Genomic DNA, 24,163 nt, shown 5'->3' on the forward strand with positions numbered 1-24,163 from the left:
GGCATTAACCTCCCAGCACACCCTGCCTCTATTGTATTTTAATAAACAAACAATCTGCTGTTCCACATATCTGCATTTTACGGCCCGCTCAGTCAAACGAGCAAAGGCAATTAAGAGCGAAGGATTCATCGGAAGGCAAGAAAAAGACAAACACATCTGCAGCTTTGATAGAAGCTAATTAGATTGCTTCTAAAGTTTGTGAAGCATCTCGCTAATTGCTTCCTGAAGCTTTCAGGTCACCCGGCCTCCTCCCACTTGGGCCTTCCCTGCATCCCACCACCCTCTGATCAACCTCCCCTCTCGCTCTCTCTGTTTCCTCCAGAGGCGTAATATTCTTTCTTCTGAGAAGCATGTTGTGCATCTGCTGGATACCCGGCGAGGATTCCTTCTATTTCTCGTCTAAAACGCACAGACAAAAAAGATAGAATGATGATGATCTTGATGGAGTAAATAGTCTACTCTATAGTGCACTGCTCGCGGTGCGCGTCCATTTTGGCGACAGCGCGTTCAAGATTCATTATCTCATCCACAGACAGAAATGATAAATATAGTAGTATAGTAGTACTATAATTATTCTTTTAAAACACAATATATGTATTCTGTATTTGCAATGTTTTGACACTGAGCAACAATGATTAAAATGTTTTAATCGTCGTAAAACCAGCGGCAGACTATCATCCACTTATTGCTGAACTAATTGCTGAACCTCACACGCTGTGGGAGAGTTCAGCCACATTGCTCATGTGCAGGCGGATTAAGGGGCGTGATGTTGATATGAAAAAAGAAGTACACAACCGCATATTGATGATACTATAAATTAGAAAGAAATGAACACAAATGCACAACTCCTTCTTGCAAATACAACATTTTAAAAATTTAAACTGTGACAGGACAACTGAATTGATACTTAAATTAATACATCGATAAATGTTCTTTTTTCAATGTGCCGCAAGGTGGCTTTGTGACGGGCGCTCGGCTGGAGTCGACCCAGCGCAGCGTGACCAGAGTATAATTTGCAGTCAGATAAAAGTTTTGTCACCCATGTTTGCCTTAATGTACCTTCACACGCATAGCGAACACGGCCTCCTATTCAGACGGTATTTAGCACTGCGTTGAAATTGTATCACTGTGTCAAATCAGGTCAAAGGTATGAGTATTGCCTCAGATAAAAATGGAATTGAGGGCCAAGTGTCACATACACTCGTTTTGAAAGTCAGCTTAAAGTGCAGCCGCAGTACCTAGTGGGCAAGTTCCAAATTCCATTTTCAACGTTTGGCCCATCTTAAAATTTCAAATATCGTTCAAAGCGAAATCTGGACAAAAGCAGTGACTATGGTAGGCTATTAATCCAATGTATCATTGAATACATGAATTGAATCTATCAAAGTCACTGTAAGAATTAAAAAAGACATTTACTAGATCTTGAAAGCTGTAAGATGAAGACATAAAACGGAGCATTGAAAATACACACCACAAAGGGGTTGGTAGTTAAAAAGAAAGTGGATAAAAGGACGTTGAAGTGACGAGTGAGTGGGTTGGCAGAGAGCAAAGGGGATAAAAGACTGAATAAAACAAAATCACTTTTATAGGCAGGTAAAGCAAAATGACTCTCTGTTGGCAGCAGCGAACGTCCCCTCTCGAGGACTTGTCACACTCTTCATGAACTGACGGTCACATAAAGAGCCACCGTCCTCTTGTTTCACTTCACTGGTCTTTGACGAAGTCTCAGTCGCGCCCTTCAGACAAATGTCGGCAACAGGTCGGCAAGGTGATGTACATGTGCCAAGTGAGTCACGTTTAGAAAGATGCTTTGATCGTCTTTGGCGAAGAATAACATGAAAAAAAAATCATGAAATGTGTCTTCACTAAAAAGCATTCACTGAAACGCTGTAAATCCAAATATTTCAAAACACATCACTGTGTACTAAGGGAGAAGCTATACATTTATTTTACAGTTTATCTTCATGCCAATTTCACAAGGTACATATGTGAAACAAGGTATTCTGCTAAAATCCAAAAAGTAAATTGGTATATTGTGCATGCTTTGAATGAGTAACTATTTGAGTTGGGAAAATATTTGAGGTTTATTTTTTGATGGAAATATTTTACTCAATTTATATCAGATCATCCTATCTGTTTAAATCAATCATACCAAGCTTGACAAGTTTGATAATTAGTTTACCAGATGAGCCTTATTCAAGGAAATTTACGTCAATGAAGTTTGGAAAGTTGTTGGAGATAAAAAATATAATGTAAGAAAAGGGAGGAAAACCTACTACCTACTAATGTTAATAATGTTTATGTGAATGTTTATATATTATTCAATAAGATCTTTAATGGCTGCCCAATTTGGATCTAAACTAAATTGTACAAAATTAATCTCCTTACTTATTATATATTACTGAATATACTGGAGAGCCTTATTATCGTCCATTGATGTCTGCTTCTGACTGATGCATACAATGCAATGCAACGTTGTTTTTGCCGTTTCCCACGGTAGCATTTTGGAAAAATTCATTTTCAAGGTGTTTGTCGGTGATATCATCTAGCATATATTTTTTGTGTTCCCAACAGCGTTGATGGTTATGCCCGGGGACTCGAACCATTCTGCTCGGACAGCCTGCTCATATCAGCACTCACCTGGTGCAGGGAACGGAGGCAGCGGCAGCACGGGGAGTGGCGGCCACCATCATCAACACAACCATCACCACGCCCACCACCCTCAGCATCACCTGTCTACCCACGGCCAGCACCCATCTCTGTCCCACCAGAGTCACAGTGGACAGAGGTGTCCCACGACAGGTGAGACACACAAACTGCCCTCTTGAATAAAATTCATCTCCTCACAATGGTCCTCATAATCGTTTAGAAAGTAAGTTTCACATCTTTCAGGGCAAAAATAAAAAGAACAACCCAAGCCGCTCTGTGTAGCTTGTTGGTCTCCTCCATACTTTTTGACTGAGTCTTATAAAAGCAACACTTTCTGCCAGTGCACATTATCCATGATGTGTCATATTTAATAAATATTGATGCCACTCAAAGCTAAGCCCTAATAAACCGTAATTCTACCCTTATTCCAATTCCACAGTGTGGAGTGGACTGCATTTGTGTCTTTCTGCACGCGTTCATCGCTTTTAGTTTGCACTGTCACGTCTCACAGAGGTTCATATGAGCAGTAAGTGCACGACTGAGGTGTTCGACAACATGCTTCCTTCTCATCTCATACCCCGCTCTTCTGCATCTCCTCAGTTAGTGCATGTGTGTGTGTGTGCACGTGTCACGTGGTATCAAGAAAACTCTGAAACAAGAATTAAATTGGCGAATATTCACCTATTATATTTCAATTTGTATGGATATAAGCTATGTGGCTGTCTGGCACAGCAGATCTGTGATTGGAATATTTCTGTGTGGAGCTGCGCCTCCTTGTGGTTTACTTCGGAACTGACGTCCTTCCATGCATCCATCTTTAATCTGTACTCATTAGGGTGGCATTTGGATAAGATATACCTGGGACCCGAAAAAAAAAAGGAAGAAAAAAAAACAGGCAGCACGATGGGGCACTGGTTAGCACGTCCACCTCACAGTTCAGAGGTGCCGGGTTTCCTCCCATGTTCCAAACCATGCATGGAAAGCCGATAGACAACTCCAAATTGTCCGTAGGTGTGAGTGCAAACGGTTGTTTGCGTAGTATGTGAGGCCCTGCAATTGGCCAGCGACCAGTTCCGGGTGTCCCCCGACTACTGCCCCAAGTCAGCTGGGATAGGTTCCTGTATACACATTTTCACCTTAGTCTTTCTTTCAGGCATGACTCCGGATTGGTACCCAAACCTCGACTGGCTGAAGGAAAGCTGCCGCATTGCAACAAGTTACAATTGGGCTGATGTAGACCTCTCTCCGTTTCAAGGTAAAGCCATTCACGCTAATAGGAATACTCAGTGGGGTATAAAGAGGAATAGAATGGCATACCAGCAACATTTCTCTTCTGCTCTCCAATCTGCTTTTACTTCAAATGATCAAATTCTTTCTTAGCCAATTTACACAATGCAGGTCACTTGGCCTCAAGGCAAAGTTTATCAGATCTATACACAATGAGAATAATAGTTGGGTTTAGATTTAGAGTTCACAAGGATTTATATCTCAAACCATTCATAATGGAAATGAAACTTTTGGGAGAGACGTCTCCAAATACGTTAGGTAGGCATTCACTCTCCATCAGCTTCCGCCAGACCCCATCTTGTCAACTGGGAAAAATTGATATATTTTTGCAGCTCAGCTGACCAACGTTTTGGTGGTACCAAATGATACTATTCGTGAGTTTAACTCGATAACAATAGTCATTTACTGAGTTCGCATTTAGAATGGATCCACATCTTATGAATCTCATTCGTTATTTTGATTATACTTTGATGATGTAGTTAGGCCCTTGTTATATTATAACAATGTAATGGCCCTGGCCTAATAAAGGTCATTAGCCTGCATCTGAGAGGTTGCGACGCACGCACGCACACACACACGCACACATACACACACACACACACACACACACACAATTCCACTTCTCTTTCGCTCTCCCAGTTGTGCCATGTAAATGATCTAATTAAATCCGTCTCTCCTGGTCAGTGTTTAAAGCCAGCAACGTTCGCGCATGATTGGATGATGACAGCTGGTCCCATAACACCCAGACTCTCTCCATCCTCTCCCTCTTCAGTTGCGCTTGACCCCACTCACACTGCCGTCACGCAGTCCGGCAAGCCCGCATCTGACCTTTGTAGAGCAGCAAGCTCCGATGGGACCAAGTGCAAGCGCTTTGCAGTCAACGTGTGTGATGGACAAATAAGACAACACCTTCTCACCCTCTCTGTCTATCTGAGGCAGGCCTGAAGGAGAGCATGCGTCAGGCGGAGCTCAACAACTGGTCCCTGGATGCCTCTCAGATAGCTGACCTGTGTTCGTCCGTCAACCAGTTTTTCGCAGCCACGGGCGTCATCCCTCCTCAGGGCTCTGCCCTTTCCCAACCTCAGGTCGCGCAGCCAGCAGCGCCCAGGGCACGGCAGCACCCAGCTCAGCCACACAGCGCCATCCACCCCAAGGCCGGCCAGCACAATCAGCACGGTCAACTCATTCAAACAGGTTTGTAATCCTAAATGAGGACTTGAAATTTCCAGTGCTGTGAATGGTTGTTTTCCAATAATGATCACACACGTCTTTAGCCAAGTTATTTTTGAAAGAAAGAAAGAAAGAAAGAAAGAAAGAAAGAAAGAAAGAAAGAAAGAAAGAAAGAAAGAAAGAAAGAAAGAAAGAAAGAAAGATCGATCAGCACCAGAAGATATCTGTACATGAGTGTGATTTCTTATACAATGCTTTGTACAGTGCTGTATATTATAATCTTCACCTAGTGGTTAAAGTCTGTGGATTACTTTTATTAAGCAACATTTTCTAGAGCACTTGTCCTCATTAGAAAGGCAGGTTCACGGTTTACAATTATACAAAATATTTCATGTTTTGAGAATGTGGGAGGTTGTCAGAGTACTTCCAAAATCCATGCAAGCAGGGGGAGAACATGCATAGGCGGGGCTATGCTGATATTCAAACCCAGAATCTCTTGTGTTTGTGGTTTATTAAAAAAATCAATTAAACTGTGACCTTGAGTGTTGGACAACTCCCACTCCTACTGCGTGTGTGTACTCTTTGTTATAGTGGGATGCACTTACGCTTAACTAGCCACATAGTGTGAATTGATTTTGTCCAGTATTGCAGAGAAAAAAAACAACAGCATCAAAAGGGAAAAACATGTCTAGTGTCTTTAGTGAAATATTGCATGCTGGAGAAATGCTGCACAGGCTTAAATGGGTGCTCCTCCACGTGTGACTATGAACATGAAGACACAAGTCAGGTGTGCTCTACTACACTATGCACAATGGAGTGGAGGCCTTGAAGCTGAATTACACTTGCTGTGCCATTGTGATTGTATTACACATTTCCCAGGGAATCGTGGCTGTTGCTCAGTGTTGACGACTGGGAAATTATGGTCGCAGAGTCCTTCAGCACAGACAGTTTATGTGTGTGTGTGTGTGTGTGTGTGTTAGTCATTGGCCCTTTTTACGTGTGCGCCCACAGGAAACCTGTACATGGATTCCAGACCGAACATTCCGTCTCTGATGGGCCCACCTGGATATCCCCACATGCCTCCCATTAGCACCACAGCTCCCACCATGACGGTGGACTCCTCCGTCACGCTCTTACCAGGTGTGTGTAAGTGTGTGTGTGTTTTATTCTATGCATGTGTGTGTGTATATATGTTTTTTTTTAGCGTGTGTGTGTGTGTGTGCGTGTGCGCGTGCGTGCGCTAGTGTTACATGAGGAATAAGGTAACTTCATATCAGCAAATGGTGACAATCGTTTTAAACCTGGATTAAGGAAAGTATGGTTCTGGGCTCACTTACAAACTCTTCTTTTAGATGACCCAACACATATTAACATAATCAGTACAAAAACACTGTGATTAATGTCGTAATCTAGTGGTTTTCCTCCAAATTGGGAATCGGCAACTAAAATGTGATTATTGCTTTATTTTGGTATTTTGTTCTGTATTTGATTGTTAAGATGATACTGGAGCGACTGGAGAAAGTGTTATTATTCCTAAAAACTATTTATCACTTGTAATTTGTTAAGATTTAATCCCTTGTTTGTGTAAAATGACTAACATTTTTGTCTGTGCCTTGTGTTCAGGGCATCACAGCCAGCTGAGCCAGCCGCAGCACATGTTGCCACCAGGACACTTCCAGGTAAGACGCATGCTGGCTACTGATGACATCCATGATGACTTTGACTGGGACTCCATCGTGTGAGCAGCAAGTCAGAGACAAGCAGTGGTGGCAACAGTAGGGCTATGAGCCCATTTAAATCACTTAAGACAATCCAAAAGAACAGAGTATTTGACGGGAGGGGACAGAACTGGAGACAATCAGTGGACCAACTTGTGAAGCGACACTGGTCAACGTCTTATCATGAGTCGCCTCTCCCTCATGCTAATGTGGGTGACAAGATTTAAAACTGTCAAAACTTCATCTGTGAAATATTTGCTTTCCTCCATTTATTACCACCAAGCAGTATTTGGGCCACATGGAAAATAACAAGCAACCCCCCCCCCCAAAAAAAAAACTAAAGCAAGATGACACATGCTATAAAGGTAAAAGACATATTTTTCAAGAAAAAAGTCATAATCTTGTATGGATACAGTAATCCCTGGCATATTTGCCTATTTTTTGGTTTTGTCCTGTATCATAAAATAATTGCTTTGGTGCCATCTCGTTGTATCTTTGTACCAGATAACTATGCTGAAGTGAGTGTTGTCTTATTCATACAGGCTAAAGCTCTATTAGATAAAACAGGAGTGCTTTGATGCCATCCTTCATGACGTATAAGCAATTATGAACTCCTTTTTAAGGGAGTGTCAATTCATATTTTTCTTTTCTTGCTTGTCACCACAGTGCTTGGTCCCTTGAGTAGGGGAAGTAAAGTTTAAACGTAACAAGAAAATACAAATGAATGGTTTACTGAATTTCTCCACACTTATATATTATAGTCAAAGGCAAGCATTCCGTAAAATCATTCTCATGACATTACATATTAAAAAAAATAAAAGAATTCTCGAAAGATACGACTTTTTTGAGGAGGGTAGTAAAATCCAACTTTCTTAGACAGACAATTCTTCTCATAACCTTAGTATTTTGCATTTTTTTTTCTTAAAATACATCTTTATTCTGAAATAACTCAATTGTTGTTTCCTGACAAAAAAATGTCTGCCTATATTCTTTAAAAGAACAAAAACGTTATTTTCCTGATATAATTTCTTTTTCTTGAAAATATGGCTTTAGTCCAGAAAGATATTCCCGTGACATGGATATGACTGTATACTACAACAAATACAGCTTTTGGTGTGAAGAAAAACAAAATCACAATGATATTCCTGCAAAAATGCAGTTTAATTCTCGTAGCATATTTTGTCTTTAAAGAATTGTAATTTTTCCCCAAAAATTCTTTCTACTTTGAATCCATGTATAATTCTCTTTTCAGCGTGGCCCAACTATGTCTTCATATCCCCCCCACTGCAACTTGAGCATGTTTTCCTAACAGAGGAATATTCATTTCCTCTCTTCATCAAAATCAAATACTTGGGATGTTTCTCATGTTTGTAAATTCTCTGTACCGATTCTATGGTGTCTGCTGGTGTCTGTATGAGGAGACATAGAGAGTGTATGGGTTGCGCGCCACCTGCCGGTCAAATATAGCATCACAACGCGTCTTCTCAATAATTCTAAACACGACTCAGTTTTCTGTTGTAAAAACATTCATGAATTTATCTTGGTCGTTATTGTCATATTGTCTGTATGCTGTCATGTTCTCAGGGTAATTTGCTGATTCATTAGTTCAAGCCATTAATTTCTCCTAAAGTGAGTGCACCATTCAGTTCTTGATGGCTCCTGACAACTGTGTTGTTTGTGTTTTAAAAGCAAAACAAAAGCAGTGGAATAAGCTTGTGCAACACTCGGCAGCGTTAAATTCATGTTTTTTTTTTTAAAGATCAAATTCAATGTGCTTGTCATTTATGGCAAAGCCAGGTCATGACTTAATTAGGTGACGAAGACATGCATTTTTTGCACACATTTTAAGCATAAAGCTGAATAATAACTTTAAAAAAAGACAATGCTTAATTCTGATCAGCCTCTGTTTTTTTTCCCTAGTGTTGTAGTCTATGTGTAAAAGAAAAAAGTGATTTTCTTGTGTACAGCTCCACATTGCTGAAAAGAAATGAAGTATCCGTACCAATCTGAAGCGGAAGGTTAAAGTGCTCTTTGGAGGGGGAGGAGAGGCTAAAATTGTCATTATTGCCATTGATGCTGTATTACAGGGACCAGCATTATATAACTTGTATGTGTGTGCGTTGTTGTCCTTTTGTAAATAGCATTATGTTTCTTCTCTGTTTTCCCTTAAGAAAAAGAAAGAAAAATGCAGACTCATGAAAATAATTATTTTTGTTATTTGTCCTTCAAGGATACACTGTGTGTACCTACCGTCATTATATTGTACATATGTGATTTTGGTGTGTCTTAAATAATAGTCTGTGTATGCTACAACAGTTACAAATCTGTTTCAGTGTTTATTAAAAGGCAATTGATCCTTTTTACTGCCCTAACCTTGCTTCTGCCATATTGTTACTTCATTGATACTTTTTTAAAATACCAGTCCCTCTGGTAAGGTTCTAAATAGAGTCTTTGCAAATCCACTATAGATCGTTACACATAGATAAAATATATGCAATAATGTTCATAATACGTAATGCACATATATAGAAGTGTACAATAAATTAACAAAAAATTAACCCCCAACACCATGTACGGTTATTGTTGTACATAATTCTTTCTTTCTTTCTTTCTTTCTTTCTTTCTTTCTTTCTTTCTTTCTTTCTTTCTTTCTTTCTTTCTTTTCTTTCTTTCTTTCTTCTTTCTTTCTTTCTTTCTTTCTTTCTTTCTTTCTTTCTTTCTTTCTTTCTTTCTTTCTTCTTTCTTTCTTTCTTTCTTTCTTTCTTTCTTTCTTTCTTTCTTTCTTCTCTCTCTCTCTCTCTCTCTCTCTCTCTCTCTCTCTCTCTCTCTCTCTCTCTCTCTCTCTCTCTCTCTCTCTCTCTCTCTCTCTCTCTCTCTCTCTCTCTCTCTCTCTCTCTCTCTCTCTCTCTCTCTCTCTCTCTCTCTCTCTCTCTCTCTCCTCTCTCTCTCTCTCTCTCTCTCTCTCTCTCTCTCTCTCTCTCTCTCTATCTTTCTGTGCTTATTTAAAGTTCTCAACACTTAAGTCATTATCGTAAATATTTTCGTACATTTTCACCCATAAAACTCCACACTGACGTATGTACAGATTCACCACATCCCTAATTGGGGGCCCAACATGTCATCCAACAGGTGTCAGCCTAGACCCAAGCAAAGTTTTTCTTTGCCCACCCCGAGCATAATATGTCCCGACCACCCGTACTTTTTTTTTTTTGCCAGTGAGAAAGTCACACGGTGTTTCAACTGTGTGTTTATGGGTCCTTTTCATGAGGCAAAAACCTTTGCGGCTTGACTGCTACTTCTGTTTGTAAGAAAAAGAGTTCTGGTAATCTTTAATTGGGTATACAGTAATCCCTCGTTTTTCGCTGGGGTTATGTTCTGAAAAGAACCCGTGATAGGTGAAATCCGTGGAGTGGAAACCATTTTTTTTTTTTGCCATTATTATACAGGTATAACATTGAAACCAAAGGGCAAAACTTGTTTTCAGGCAAAAGCATTTGTTTAACAAAGAGAAGTAAACACTTCCTTCCAGATTACTACAGTAAAATAATATCATCAGTGCGTACTATATGGTGGCCTGACTCCGCTCTGTGAGGCCGTTAAAGGTGAACCGTGATATAGTGAGGAATAAGTATATGACTGTTGGTCAGCTCTTTAGGACCAGATTTGCCTACCCCCAAGGAACACCATCGTGGATCTTTTGCCGCCATCTTGTGACCTCTAGGCTAATTAAGTGGTTCTAACCACAAATGGACTTCAAATTACGGTTTACAAAAAAAACTGTTTACCCTTTCAAAATGATCTTATTCGTTACCCTTAAAAGTAAAATTAGATTTTAAAAAAAAAAAAAATGCTTACGTGCAAAACTGTCATAGATAAAATCCACTACACCCCACTCCAGGCTAAATTTAGCTCCATCCCAAAATATAAGGCATTCCTCACTCGGGAAGGTTCCCTTCAAATGACTTCCTTGACACCAATTACACTTTTTCTCTTTACATTAAGGGCTTCAGTGCAGTCTTTTGGCGTTTTACAGAAATAGAAAGAAGCTAGTCTCCACACAGGGCAAACAAATGGCAAACAAATTTGGGGGATGTGAACCCCAAAATACAGGTGAGTGTTTACTGTACAAGTAGCTATAGTGTGTGTGTTTGTGTGTGTGTGTGCGCGCGTGCGTGTGTTTGTGTGCACGCGCGTGTGTGTTTGTGCGCGTGTGTGCTTATTTTACAGAACCACCTCTTCACAGTCAGCCTCCTCCCAACACAAACCTGCCCCCTGACAAAAACCCACCCAGCCAGCGCACAACCCGTGTCCACACCCCTCCTTTGCTCTCAGCTCACAGTCTCCCTCTTTCTTTCTCTGTCTGCTGTGGACCAGTCTCTCTCCTTGCCCTCCTTCACTTCCACACTGCACCTCTCTTATCCCGACTTCAAGGGCTTCCATTTGGATCTCAGCACTTTTCTCTTCATTCATTTTTTTGGAAAAGGAGGGAGGTCCAATCGGAAAGCGGCTTCTGCGTTTGATGCTGTGAGGACATCCGGTTGTCGTGCAGTCATTAACCCAAGGAACCAGACTTGACCATCATGAATGTTCAGCTGCTGCTCCTGTTGATCTGTGCCTCCACACATGCAAGTGAGTGAACTTGTCTCCTTTTTCCCCAAAAAAAGTTGAGTGGCCATCCTGCCGTGAGCACGCTGTGTTCGCTCTTGCTGCCTCCATGTGCCGCCGCTGCTCCTTTGTCTGCCTGAATCCCTCATTTTGCCAGTCTAGTGTGTGACCACTTTGCAAAAAGGGCTACCTTTATGATCCCTTTTTCACCTTATCATCCTTATCAGATATTCGCAAGCTCATTCGGATTTTATAAAGTGTTTCCAAGTCATTTGATAAAAACAATGAAAACAAACTACCATGTTAAGATATTCTATGGCACGTTGCCTCTCAACTGTGTAATTATAGCAATAGTTGCAAAATAAAGTGAGCCAGCAGTTATTATTGAAAACTGTTATCTTTAGTCATGATAAATAGGTCATTAACTTATCAATGTAAATTATATCTTAACTCACACACCGTGGTGTATTCGTGGTTAACAATTCTCCTCACAGTCGACAGGTCCCGGGTTCAAATCCCTGCTCAGAGTTTCCCTGGAGTGTGGGTGTTCTCCCTGTCCTTATATGGATTCATTGAAAACTCTAAATTGTTCCCAGGTGGTATGTGTGTAGTATGCAACCTGTGCCTATTGCCCCAAAACAGCTGGGATAGGCTCCACCTCACCTGCAGCCATAAACAGGACAAGTGCTCCCGAAAATGATTGAATTTGTAGTTGCCTCAATAAACACTAAATTCATAATTAGTCAAATTAAGTCATTAGCTTAATTTCATTAACTGTTCTAATTTGCACACCGAGTGAAAGGGGGGGCAGGGGGCGCAACGGAGGAGCTCATGGCTTTCACTTATTTGAGCCCCTTCTATTAATAGAATATTATAAAGAGAACATAAAGGCAGTATGGGTATGGAGGGAGAGCATGCAAGCGCACTAAGGGGCACCCCGCCCTCTTTCACAAACTATTCCTTGGCCTGTATGTATTAGGTGATTTATAGGTGGGTAAGGGGCTACACATGGGATAAAAGCATTACAGCTAAAATCCTAGTGTCCACATTTTTATTTCGGAAGATATGCGCAGAGAGCATTTCTATATAACCCGTAGTATATACGTATATAAAGAGTGAATGTAGCGAGCCAGTGCCTGGGCAGTACCCATTGGACAGGTATTGCTGACTGGCAAGAGTGCCCAAAAGCCAGCTCACCCTAGTATACAGAGGCCTCTGTCCGAGAGCACACGCTTTTGCTACCAGGGACATCCAAACTGGCAGGGTCATCTACAAAGGTACATTTACATTTTTGTCTGTCTGTCTGTCTGTTTGTTGATTGCATACTTCCATAAAGTGTTTGGAAACACAGAGAACAACTCTTCAACATTTTAAACGCCCGCGCTTGTGTGTCCCGTAAAAGCACAGCACAGCACTGCTTGCCTCCCCCCTCCCTCCTGCAGTCTCCGTCTTAATGAGTTTTGTCTGCCTCTGCAGGCTAATAACATTGTCGTCACATCTGGCTGCTGACAAGAGAGGTCAGTGGCCCCTTTGGTCATCGGCCCGCTTTTAGAAATGACTCAAATGTGGCGCTCATACTCCAAATATGAGTCTGGCACTAAAACTCCATGCGGGAGAAAACGTTCCCACTCATGAATCCTTTTAGTAGCAGAAAGAAACATCTGTTTGGGCAGCAGTTGCTCTTTTAGCAACTTGACTGAAGTATCAGATCTTATGAGCACATGTAGTCGTGGTCAGAGGTTTACACTCATCATGAGCACGAATGGAGCTTTTGGTGATTTATTTGAATTGTTCTTCATCCATAGTAGAGTCGAGAACGAAAGATTTTCTTTAATAACATGGTCAACATTAATTTTCCATATTAGTAGGAAGGTTTGTCTTATGTGAGTGGAAATAGTGAACATGGTCAACATTTATGATGATCGGCCCCAAATATTTTCCGAGCAGATGGAGGAAGGAAAAATTAATTTGAACATATACCGTAGCAGACGGTAATCAGTCATGATAATTCCCCAAAGACATCCACTCAATTGGGCTTTTCTAAATGTGATCAGAGTAGGGGAATGCTCAAATTAGGCCAAGTTATCAGCATTAGCGGACACCACTTGACTTGAATTAACAACATAAAAAGGCTCTCCTTCACGGTGTTGATCGACCACTTCTCACAACAAAAGGCAAGTCAGAGAAGACCAAAGAAGGAGAGTTGAATCGTTTTACACGACTGACCACAGCTGTATGTCTCATGTGTCTGGCATGTCCTGTGCGTGTGCTGGTGGGTGAGGCATAGAGCAAGACAAAAAAGAGAGAGAGACGGAAAGAGAGCGAGAGACGCTGACTCAGGAACACATTACTCAATTGGGTGGGCATTTTACGCAGCGCGCGGGGCTGGAGTTTGGATTAGAAACGGCTTAAGAAGCTTGATTTAAACCTGTTGTTTTCCTTCAAACCTTTGACCAAAACATTCTGGACATTTGTAGGCTTTCACCGTTGTGGTATTTAGTGGAGGAAAAAAAAGTTTATTTGAAGTTCTGCCATCCTGTTTCCTAAATGGTTGTCAGGAAAGATACGGCACTGGACCAGAGCAATGTCAGTCATTGGCCAACGACCACCTCTTTACCCCAAGTTAGCTAGAAAAGGCTTATCGCCACCCTAATGAGTATGAGCGATATAGTGTCATGTCCAGGGGTACCGCTACTTGTTTTCAGATGTCTTAGTCACTAGATGAAAGGTTTGCTGGAGACGATAGGCTCCAGATGCAACATCTCTTACCTTGTGTATTGACAACACTAAGGCTGAGAATATTCCACACGTGGACTCAAATCAGATGTGAGTTGCGCGGTGCATGGCACGACCCGACATGGGCTGAGTGTTTATCTTGAGCAGCACCCTAAAAACATTCCTGAGGTTAAACATGCACACACTCCCTCACACCTCCCGGACAACACTTTGAGTGTTACGCACGAGGCGGGGGCCTCAGTGACAGCTGACTGTAATGGATGCAGCCTGTTGTACTCCCTTTTCTCATGTTTCTACTGGTTTATTGTCTCATCCTCCCAGCGGGTGTCCAACTTTAGGGCCATGATTGATGGGGCCAGCAAAAGCCTTTGCATTAGTTTGTGTTTCATTCTGGCTGATGATTTCTACTACAATTGCAGTTTTCGTCATTTTTAACACTTGGATGTAACAAGAGAATATACAGTAAGCAAATGAAATCATTTTTTTTATTCCAGTCTAATGTATTTAAACCCTGTTTTGCTCCTTGAATCAACAACAATAGTTTGATGGAGCAGCACATAAATAATTGAAAAAAAGAAATAAAAATAATAACTCTTGTTGGAAATGGAAGAAAGGTGTTCAAGAGTTTTGGAGGGGGTGCATTTTTTAAGCCTTCATTGTCTCATTTATGATCATTTCGTGACATATTACGCAAGGTAGGCTTGATGTCTGCGAATTGACTGTGTGGGAAAAAAATATTTTAGGAAAGCTGCTGCTAGTGTGTCTTCGCAAGATTTCTTTTACGTGAAAGTTGGAGGCTCTCCTCTCATCTTTGGCCTTTTCCTCTGTCAGAAGAAGTTTTCCTCTGGATTTGTATTCAATTATGCTAGTTTGTAGGCGTAGTTCTTTACTTCCGTATCATCTGACAGGGACGAGCAGTTCCACTTTTATAGATCTGTGTTTAAGACTTCTTTTAAGACTCTGGTGACTCATCTGCCTGTGTCTTCATGCTCCCGGTCAACTTCCTCGGTCCATCGAGCGTTGCTCTTTCAGTACATCTACTTGAATCAGTAGAAGCTCTCAGTTGATAGTCTATTGATCAAACTTTGACATATCGATAAAGGAAACACAATTTATTTAGATTTAATGTTAAAGTGAGTCCTGCAATGAATAGCAAAGAAACAGCCATAACCAAAAAAAAGAAGCTTATAGAAGAATTTGTGAAAAGTGAACCGCATATATGTGTAAGATTACTGTACCAAGATTTTAGCTGTCAATCACAAACGATAATTGTGCGCATTTCAACTTTCGGTATTAGTTGGTGTCCTCCTCGACAGCAGCCATTTCGAACTATGGCCCGCGGGCCAAATTTGGCCCACAGTGTAATTATATTCGGCCCCCAAAGACAAATTGTGGATCTACTTTGTGTCAAGACTAAAACTGCAAATTGTCTTCACTTTTAAAAAATAGAGCTGTTTCTAGCATTTTTTTTTATTACCATTCAAAATTTAAACAGTTCTTACTCGTCTCTGATTTCGAAACTAGTTAGTAAATCAGTTTGTTGTGAAGCCTATACTGTATATAATATGAGACGTTCATACATTCATTTGGGTTGACAGTCATAATGGCCCTCCGAAGGAAACTATGACTACGATGCGGCCCCCTACAAAAATGACCAGCTTGCTGTAGTGAGTGGCATGGGTCTGAAGTCGCACGAGAAGGATCTGTTTGGGGAAACGGGACTCCCTCCCCTTTCCGGCTTTTTACCTCTTCAAAGGCTTCAGCTGCCATGGTGCGCTCCTCAGGGAGTAGCCAAGGAAGACTGGCAACATGTAGATTACAAGGCATAGAAAGCAGAAGGGATGTATGCATCATTGATCTTAGGGCCTGTGCGTGCCCACCGTTGCCGACACTGAGAGAGGAAATACTACTCAGAGCTAATTGTGGGAACTGAGCACATAATGAAGCGATTGTTAGTGGTGCTGGTGGTCTGGGTGATTACACATAGCGTAAGGCCAATTTATCTTTGCTTACAGGCCTTCCAAACAAACGGTCTGAGGCTCCATTCGAAACCCCCTTCCTTTTCAATAGAAACAAATGTTTTCTTCTATTTACCACTCCTGTTGCTAATGAGCGCAGCCATCCGTCCGTTCGGCCGGCACATGACCAGAAATAGATGCACTTCTTGTCAGACAAAATCCCCAATGCGCAGTTATTTGGAGCCATATAGAGAATTTTCAAGTAAAGGTATTGAGATCTGTGCTGGGGAAAGTTTGGCACATTGGCCACTTCCAAGTTTCAGATATTGTGCAGTACAAGAGTCAAGCGTGTTGTTGGTTTTTTCTTTCTTTCCATTGAGAAGTCATTTCAGGCCAACCCGAGTTGAGTCTAGTCCGTAATTTTGGTGCAGCTGAAATGTACCCTCCCTGATTTGGACGCGGCGCTGTCCAGGCCAAGCTTTCAGTTGTGGTTGGGAAAATGTTGATCATGGCGGGATGAAGCTTGGCTTATTGAAGGGTAATGATCAGGTTGAGCTCAAGGCGGCTTCATAGCGCAGACCTCGATGAAAGACACTAGGACAGATGCATGTCTTCGCACAGCTGCAAAACTCATAATGGAAGATTCTTGGTCACCCCAAAGCATGGCTTTCATAGCTTTCATATGGAACAATACCACAAAGCTAGTCAATGTCATTCAATTTCTCCTCCTATTAAAAACAACAATTTAAATAAATAAAGTCTAAGTAATAGTTACATAACGTGATAGACTGTAACTTTCCTAATTCCAAATTTGTTGCAGACAGTGTGCGTGGGTTCAGTTCCCACTCAGTACTGTGTAAGTGAACGTTTGTCTGTCTCTCGATGAGCTCTGTGATTATCTGGCCACCAATCCAGGGGTAGTCTGTCTTTTGCCCAGAATCAGATAGGATAAGTTCTAGCTTTAAACCCCTCAACTCAATAATATGATAAAAACATAAAGTTATGAGAATATAGTTGTATTATTGAAAGTAATAATTACATCAAATGGAGTGATACACACACAACTACCTTTTATCGTGTGTACCAAAATAATATTGCAATTTTAGTCCACTGACAGTTATTTAAGCATGGCCCCAATATTCACTCTTAAATTCCTGCTCTGTATCAAATTTAAAACATAGTCACCGCTAAAACCATGGCAAACAATTCTTAAAATTGTAACTGTCTGTCTGTCTGTCTGTCTCTCTTTCTCTTTCTCTTTCTCTTTCTCTTTCTCTTTCTCTTTCTCTTTCTCTTTCTCTTTCTCTTTCTCTTTCTCTTTCTCTTTCTCTTTCTCTTTCTCTTTCTCTCTTTCTCTCTTTCTCTCTTTCTCTCTTTCTCTCTTTCTCTGTCTAATATCCATTTGTGGCCCTGCCTGACTGTGGCCTTGAACACTTCCACATTTTTCAACTGCAGAGGCTGGCCGCACGCTCCTCACTCATCAACTTGTGCAGCGTGGCTCCCTCCACAGGAAATGAGGCAGAGGATGTGGCATGTTGGGGCGCACAGGGCCAGAAAGACAGGATGGAGGGATGGCTTGAAGATGTGTGCCTTATTACATCACAGGGTGGGGTGAGCTGACTTTTGGCGATGGCGGTCTAATGACGCTGTGATGTCTCTTCATTACAAGGGGTTCCAAATGCCTCAGAGAGATGCTGTTTTTGGTGTAGTGGCATCTGCTCTTATAGATCTAACTTTCAAGGAAGCACCACAGGTTCCTAATAGGGTTGAGCTCAGGAGATAATGGTGGCCACCTGAAGTGTTTTTTGAACGTCTGGCTTTGCATGAGAATTATTTTGCAGCAAGTTTTTGTTCATATACCATGGCAGGAAATGTTTTTTTCGGGCACCATGAATGAGCCCACAGTCTCGCTGTCTCCGTTATTCCTATCCCAAAATATCACTCCGTCTCATTGCTGACGTCACAGCATTGTTGGGGCAGAATGGTGGTGGTGACGGAGAAGGATGACTTTGGTGTGAGTCGGGCTTGTCGGAATACAGGCCAACACATGAGGCAGGCAGCCATCATGGCGGCTTTAGTCCAACAATGAATACATTCACACACAAGGTTTGAGTTGTCCAAGAGGGCGGTAAGAGGAGAAGAGGGGTATGTAAGGTCCTCAGCTCCAAAGTGAGCGGCAGCTCTCGGGTTACCCAAAGATTTGCGAGGCCCTCGGAGACTTCCTTGACTTGTGCCCAACTAATGTGTCTAATGTGTTGTCCTGCTGTACAGCACATGGTTGCTGTTCGTCTACTATGCATTGTAAGAGCTTTAGGTGCCATGTCTGGCAAATGTAATTCCTGTCATTTTTATTTGCTTTGAAAAAATGGAAAACAGAATGTTTATGCAGGAAATGGACAAAAGACAATGTTAATATATCTTTGTGGAGACAGTACTGTACCCAGACGAAATTCCTGGCATGGGGAAAATGCCTTAAAGGGTCATTAAGTGTTAAGCAGTTAAGCAGACTTAATGTTTTAATCCATCAGAGGGGATCAATGTTGATTTGAATAGGAATAAAGTTAAAATTCTAAATTTACTACAAATCAGAATACAACTACTTTACTAATCATAGTGTAAAACAGGTATGTTAAAGTGACTGAGTAATGGAATGGAAGGACGTTATCACTCAGATACTAAAAATGAATAAAAGTTCAAAATGATTCTAAGAACACACATATTAACGGTAAAAAAAAACAAAAACATTTGCATTTCTAAGTGAACCATAGATCTGTATTAAACATAAAATGCTTCCTATACTGGAAAGAAAGAAAAACAGCACCATCTTCCCTTAAACCCTAACTGCAGAACCCCCATTGTTAATTATGTTCCTTGTAGTTTGTCATGCTTCTTTCAATTGAAAACATACAAAAAGAAAAGCCTGCAGCCGACAGCAAACGTGTGACATGTTAAAATGATTGTTCTTTAGGTCCCACGGTGGTCCCAACAGACCTTGACTATGTAGCGACCGACTCCGTAGCAGAAGTCACCTTGGAGGCCACAGAGGCCAGCAAAGAGCTTGATGTCATCACCGGTCTTTCGTCAGCCCACCCAGTGACGGCTGAACAACGAGATGCGGTGGACGTCACGACTCAGGGGCCCTTTGCTCAGGTGACGCTCAGCACTGCGGAGCTCGGCGTCGAGACCGAAACACTCCCTCCAGTTTCCACTGAGGCCGCCGAACCCCTTAACACCGAGCCCCCTGCCGTGGAGAGCCGCCCTACGGAGGCCCCCGAAGATGCTGAGGTCATCCCTCATTGGACAGAAGCTGTCAAGGCGGACACGGCGGACGAGGTGGTTGTTGAAGAGGGTGCAGAGGGTGAGCACTGAATAGATGAGTTCAGTTGTATTTAACTTTTTAGTTCTTAGCTGTTACTAATAAAACTTTGAGAATCACAGTCCCGAACACTCTGGCTTGTGTCCTGCAGAAGGCCTGAGCTCGGGCCAGGTTGTCGGCATCGTGATTGGCGCTCTGCTGGCGGTCGTCATCGTCATTGCCGTAGTGATTGCTGTTGTGAAGAGGATGGGAAAATACTCGTGAGTACCTTGCTTTAATTTCAAATTGTCATCTTGTGTTGACTGAATGGATATGAATATTTACATCACAGTAAATACTTATATCTGGGTTCGCTGATCACAGAATTACGGAAGCGTGAATGTTTGACAGGCAAATACATTTGAATGTATTCAAATACGTATTTGTCTTAAACTATGTGCACATGGAAGTAAGTAGCCCGTTGCATTATGGGGAAAAGAATGCCGAACAAATTATGGTAGCATTTAGCTTCAAGTACGACATATTTGCAAGTATGTTTGAAAGTATTTTCGAGTACGTTCAAATGTATTTAAACACAAAAGCCAGAGGACCTGAGTTTAGTTTCCCATGTTTTAGAAGCATGTTTTTTATTCATGAAAAATGATGTATTTATTTATTTATATATTCATTATTATTTGCTATTGTGAATATTGTCACCGCTGTTGTTATTTTTTACGTTCTTTTTGCTTTGTTTTTATTGTGTGCGTTTCTTGATGATGCAATTGTATTTGTGTGCATTTGTGTGCGTGTGTGCCACAGGTTTGCCAGCAACAAAAAGCCAGTGAAAAAAGAAAATGTAATGGCTTCTGTGATTTTCAGAACCCCATCCCCCAAACCTTACACCGCCCCCACCACCCCTGTATATTTTACTTTCAGCTAATCATTTACAATATAACCACAGTACCGCAGTTCTCTCTAAATCTGATTCAGATCATTGTCACAAAAAAAATATATTTTTTTAACTGTCTAGTTTCCAATTTGCACATGAACACCCAATTTTGCTCACTAAATTTCTTCATTGCCCCCCTAAAATAACCACTGGTAACTTTTATTTACCCATTCTAACTGCTATTACAAAAATCAACCCCTGAAATTTGATCTCCTGAGTGACAGTGGCTTTCCTTCTCTTCCCCAGCCCCTGAAGAAGAAGAAGACGAAGGCGGCCAAGCAGCAGGAGCTGTCAAAGTTCTGGAAATTCTGAACTACTGAACTGTGAGGTCAATTACAATCAATTAAAGAAAAACAGCTATTAGGAATAATTATAACACAAGAACCTAATGATTCTAAGCAGGACTCGAACCGTTATGTTGCTCAAAGAAAAGGACGGGAGGATAGTTTGTATGTACAGTATGTAAGACAAGAGTCATGTCGCTCATTTACCTCCCTGACCACAAAGCCAATTGAGTTCTTGATATACTCTAAACATAATGCACAAAAGAATTGCTCAGTAAGACGTGATCTGGCATCAGCGCTATAGTGATATAGTAATTAGATTTAGTTGTTTTTTTTTTATTTTGGGATGGAAAACTTCCATTGAGACGTTCGTCAGTTTGTTAGCTAGTCTACGTCCTGGTTCAAGAATGCTGACGTTCAGATATTAAGAATTGGGCAAAACGACCCCACCAATTTGCATTCTGGGGTAGGGCGGATGATTCGAGGGTGATTTACACTGTGGACAGAGAAATGCATTTCTATAACAAAAGTGAAAGATATGAAGGGGCACCATTATTTTTGTTTGTTTGTTAGCAGGCTGCTTCCTGGTTTAAGAAGACTCATGTAGAATTTAGGATTAGACAAAAAGGACTCTGCTGATTTGCATTTTCTGGTGGTGGATATTCATCCCTCATAATTTACCTTGCAGAAACAAAAAAAAAAAAAGAATGTCTTTCACAAGAGTCAAAACATTATGGAGTGCCATACTTTATTGTTAAGTTGTAGTTAACATGCTACTTTCTGTTCAAGACAAATGACAGAATAGTTAAGGCTTAGCCGAAATGGACTTTTCTTGGGAGTTCTACCATGACTCAAATGGCAAGCAGAGGAAATTCCATTGAAAGTTGAATTTGTGTTTGTTTGTCAGGAATTTTGTAGTACAGGCTACTTCCTAGTTTGAAGACTGATGAAAGGATCTGCGAATAGACAAAAAGTACCCCACCAATTTGCATTCTTGGTCAGTAGGAATGCTTCTACTTTGATTTACACTATGGAAAAAGAAACACATTTCCTAACAAAAGTAACAATATGAAGTTCTATTTTTGTTTTTGTTTGTTAGTTTGCAGGAGTCTTTCTCCACCAAAATGCCTGACTTTCTATTATGACTCAAAAGTCAAAAAAGCAAATATCATTTGTGTATCCATCTATTTTGTGTTTTGTTTTGTTGTTGTTTAACTAGCAAGCTACTTCCCATTTAGAAAAGAAATACAAAGAATAGAGAAAAATAACAAAATCAATACATTTCTTTTATAAAAATGAAGAAAAAACACTAGAATTCTACCCATTTTGAGATGATGGCAAAAAGAGAAAATATATTTCTCTAACATAAATGAAAAGATTGTGAAAAACCATATTCGTGTTTGTCCATCAGTTTGTTCACATGAAGGCTACTTCCTGATTCAAGAGAAATGCTTGACAACCTTCTGAAAAGATCAAACAAAATCAGCAGTTTATATTCTGCAGAATGTTTTCCATCCTGCCTCCAATAGTGGGCAAAAAAGAGAAAAGAAATGATCCACATTTAGTCAGACTTGCACAAAAATGTTGTTTTATTTTTTATCTGCATTTGTGTAAAAATGTCCCATTCAGAATCTTACTACCTAACAAACCGAGCAACAAAAGATTTTCGAATGAGATAATTAAATACAAGGGTGGCACTGGTTAGCATGGCTGCCTCACAATTCAGAGGTGCAGAGTTCGATTTTGGTTTCTGGCCATCCTGTGTGGAGTTTGCATGTTCTCCCCATGCCTGCGTGGGTTTTCTCAGAGTACTCTGGTTTTCTCCCACATTCCAAAAACATGCACCCTCCACATTGTCCATAGATGTCATTGTGAGCGTGAATGCTTCATTGGCTTTATGAGCCCTGCGATTGGCTGGCGACCAGTTCAGGGTGTACCTCGCCTACCACCCCCATTGACTGCTTGGATACGCTCCAGCACGGCCGCGACACTCATGAAGACGAATGAATGAATGAATAAACGCAAAGCGAAAAGCAGTAAATAACGATGGTTTTAAATTAGACACAATATCTTGGGACTTTGTCAACACTGATGTACCGTAGCACAAGCTCTCATTAGTGACATGTGGCACGGCCAGACCTGTTAGCAAGTATTTCCTCATTTAGCGACATTCACTGACATGTTGTTGGAAAACTGTGCAAAGAAGTGCTGTGTACAAAATTGGCTTAGAGTGGGCCAGGGTGTGGGTTGTAAAAAAGAAAGAAAGAAATGAAAGCAACATTCTGCTTCCGATAACACTGCCATCTAAAAATAAAAATCACCCAAATATGTATCTGTGACATTTCGCTGAAGGATTTGCGCCACTGACACTGGTAGATCAGAACCATGTTAGAATGCGTTATCAATGTGAACTGACTGCCCTTTTGCAATTGACACCTCTTAAAAAGAAACAACTCTACTGTTGAAGTTTCACACATATCAATCATTGTTGTAATAGCTGATAAGCAGAATGGCCGTTCAGTCTTCAAACTAAGTTGGAAGTCCAACAGGCCTGCTTTGTTCTGTTCTTTATGCATTAAAGGGTGTACAAATTAAGTCTTCTTTGGCTTTGCAAAACTTGCGTAATGTGCACTGACTGAATGATGTAATCATTAATGAATAGGCTTTAAGACACAGCAAATGTTTGCAAAGACGTGTTTTGTTTTTCCTTCCTCCTGCTTTGCCATGTGCTGTTTTTACCAACAGGTCTCTAATGCGTGCCGTCTGAATGGCTTGAACCCTTTAATTTAATTGCTTTTGTTCTTACTGTTTCAATAAAAAAACAAACACATAAAAACACACCATGCTGTGCAAAGAGTGGCCTCTTTTTGTGTTTGAATAACCCTTTCAAATCCTTGCCTTCGTATCTGATTTGATGCTTACCTGACAAACCCAAGACCCAGTGTTTCAAGTCAATAGTGATTTCCAGCTGCTGTGCTGTGATTACAGATCATCCGCTGTGCCATGGGAAATGATACAATTTCACCTAATTATTCTAAAAGCTATAACTTATAAAAAGTGTCTGGGAGTAATCCGTGTTGATCTAGATAAAACAAAATGAACTGAAACAGTGGCGCTAATATACACAATAGTGCCCCCACACCAACTTTGTCTGTCTGTAACTAGGCAGCCAGGCAAAGCGTCCACATGCAAGTGACTGACAGGTAGAATTTGGAAGATTGTTGATGAAGTGACGTCGCCATAAGGGAAAATACAAATGATGCTCTTACTTCAATTCCACTTTTCTATTCTGACAAGCAGCCCAGTTGTTGTTGTTGCCGCAAAAGTCCATTGGACCTGTGAAATAGGAGGTAGTGACTAATTTGCATGAAACAGAACCACCACACAAAACTTTCCACAAGTGTGTCAAGGGGAAGCCCCATTAATCATGGGGGCTACTTCCCAGACCTACAAATAAGAGGCAATGCTTGCTTCAAATTGCTTATTTCTTACTACCACACTAATTAAAGTTT

At 41.0% G+C, this 24,163-nt stretch overlaps 2 protein-coding genes across 5 annotated transcripts in view; both read left to right on the top strand.

Annotated features, from left to right (window-relative positions):
• Positions 1-9,196, top strand: part of LOC133150294 (forkhead box protein J3-like) — a 45,691-nt gene extending 36,495 nt beyond the window's left edge. For all 3 annotated transcript variants that reach the window (XM_061272739.1, XM_061272738.1, XM_061272737.1), the window contains 5 exons: positions 2,575-2,802; positions 3,803-3,904; positions 4,876-5,130; positions 6,118-6,246; positions 6,730-9,196. In XM_061272739.1, coding sequence (XP_061128723.1) covers positions 2,575-2,802; positions 3,803-3,904; positions 4,876-5,130; positions 6,118-6,246; positions 6,730-6,848 — 833 coding nt within the window. In that variant the 3' untranslated portion in view covers positions 6,849-9,196. The remainder of the gene's footprint in view (positions 1-2,574; positions 2,803-3,802; positions 3,905-4,875; positions 5,131-6,117; positions 6,247-6,729) is intronic.
• A 1,906-nt stretch (positions 9,197-11,102) lies between these two features.
• si:ch211-156j16.1 (uncharacterized protein LOC564557 homolog) lies at positions 11,103-23,491 on the top strand. 2 transcript variants are annotated; one of them, XM_061269985.1, is made up of 4 exons: positions 11,103-11,453; positions 19,092-19,481; positions 19,594-19,699; positions 20,614-23,491. In XM_061269985.1, exons 1-4 carry the CDS (start codon positions 11,405-11,407, stop codon positions 20,618-20,620), a joined length of 552 nt encoding a protein of 183 aa, XP_061125969.1. In that variant the 5' UTR covers positions 11,103-11,404; the 3' UTR covers positions 20,621-23,491. The 2 variants fall into 2 exon arrangements, with proteins under 2 accessions (XP_061125969.1, XP_061125959.1); XM_061269975.1 differs by having other exon boundaries at positions 11,105-11,453; positions 19,591-19,699.
• Positions 23,492-24,163: the final 672 nt, after the last annotated feature.

Source organism: Syngnathus typhle, linkage group LG2 (genome assembly GCF_033458585.1).
Source record: "Syngnathus typhle isolate RoL2023-S1 ecotype Sweden linkage group LG2, RoL_Styp_1.0, whole genome shotgun sequence".
NCBI classification, from domain to species: Eukaryota; Metazoa; Chordata; class Actinopteri; order Syngnathiformes; family Syngnathidae; genus Syngnathus; species Syngnathus typhle.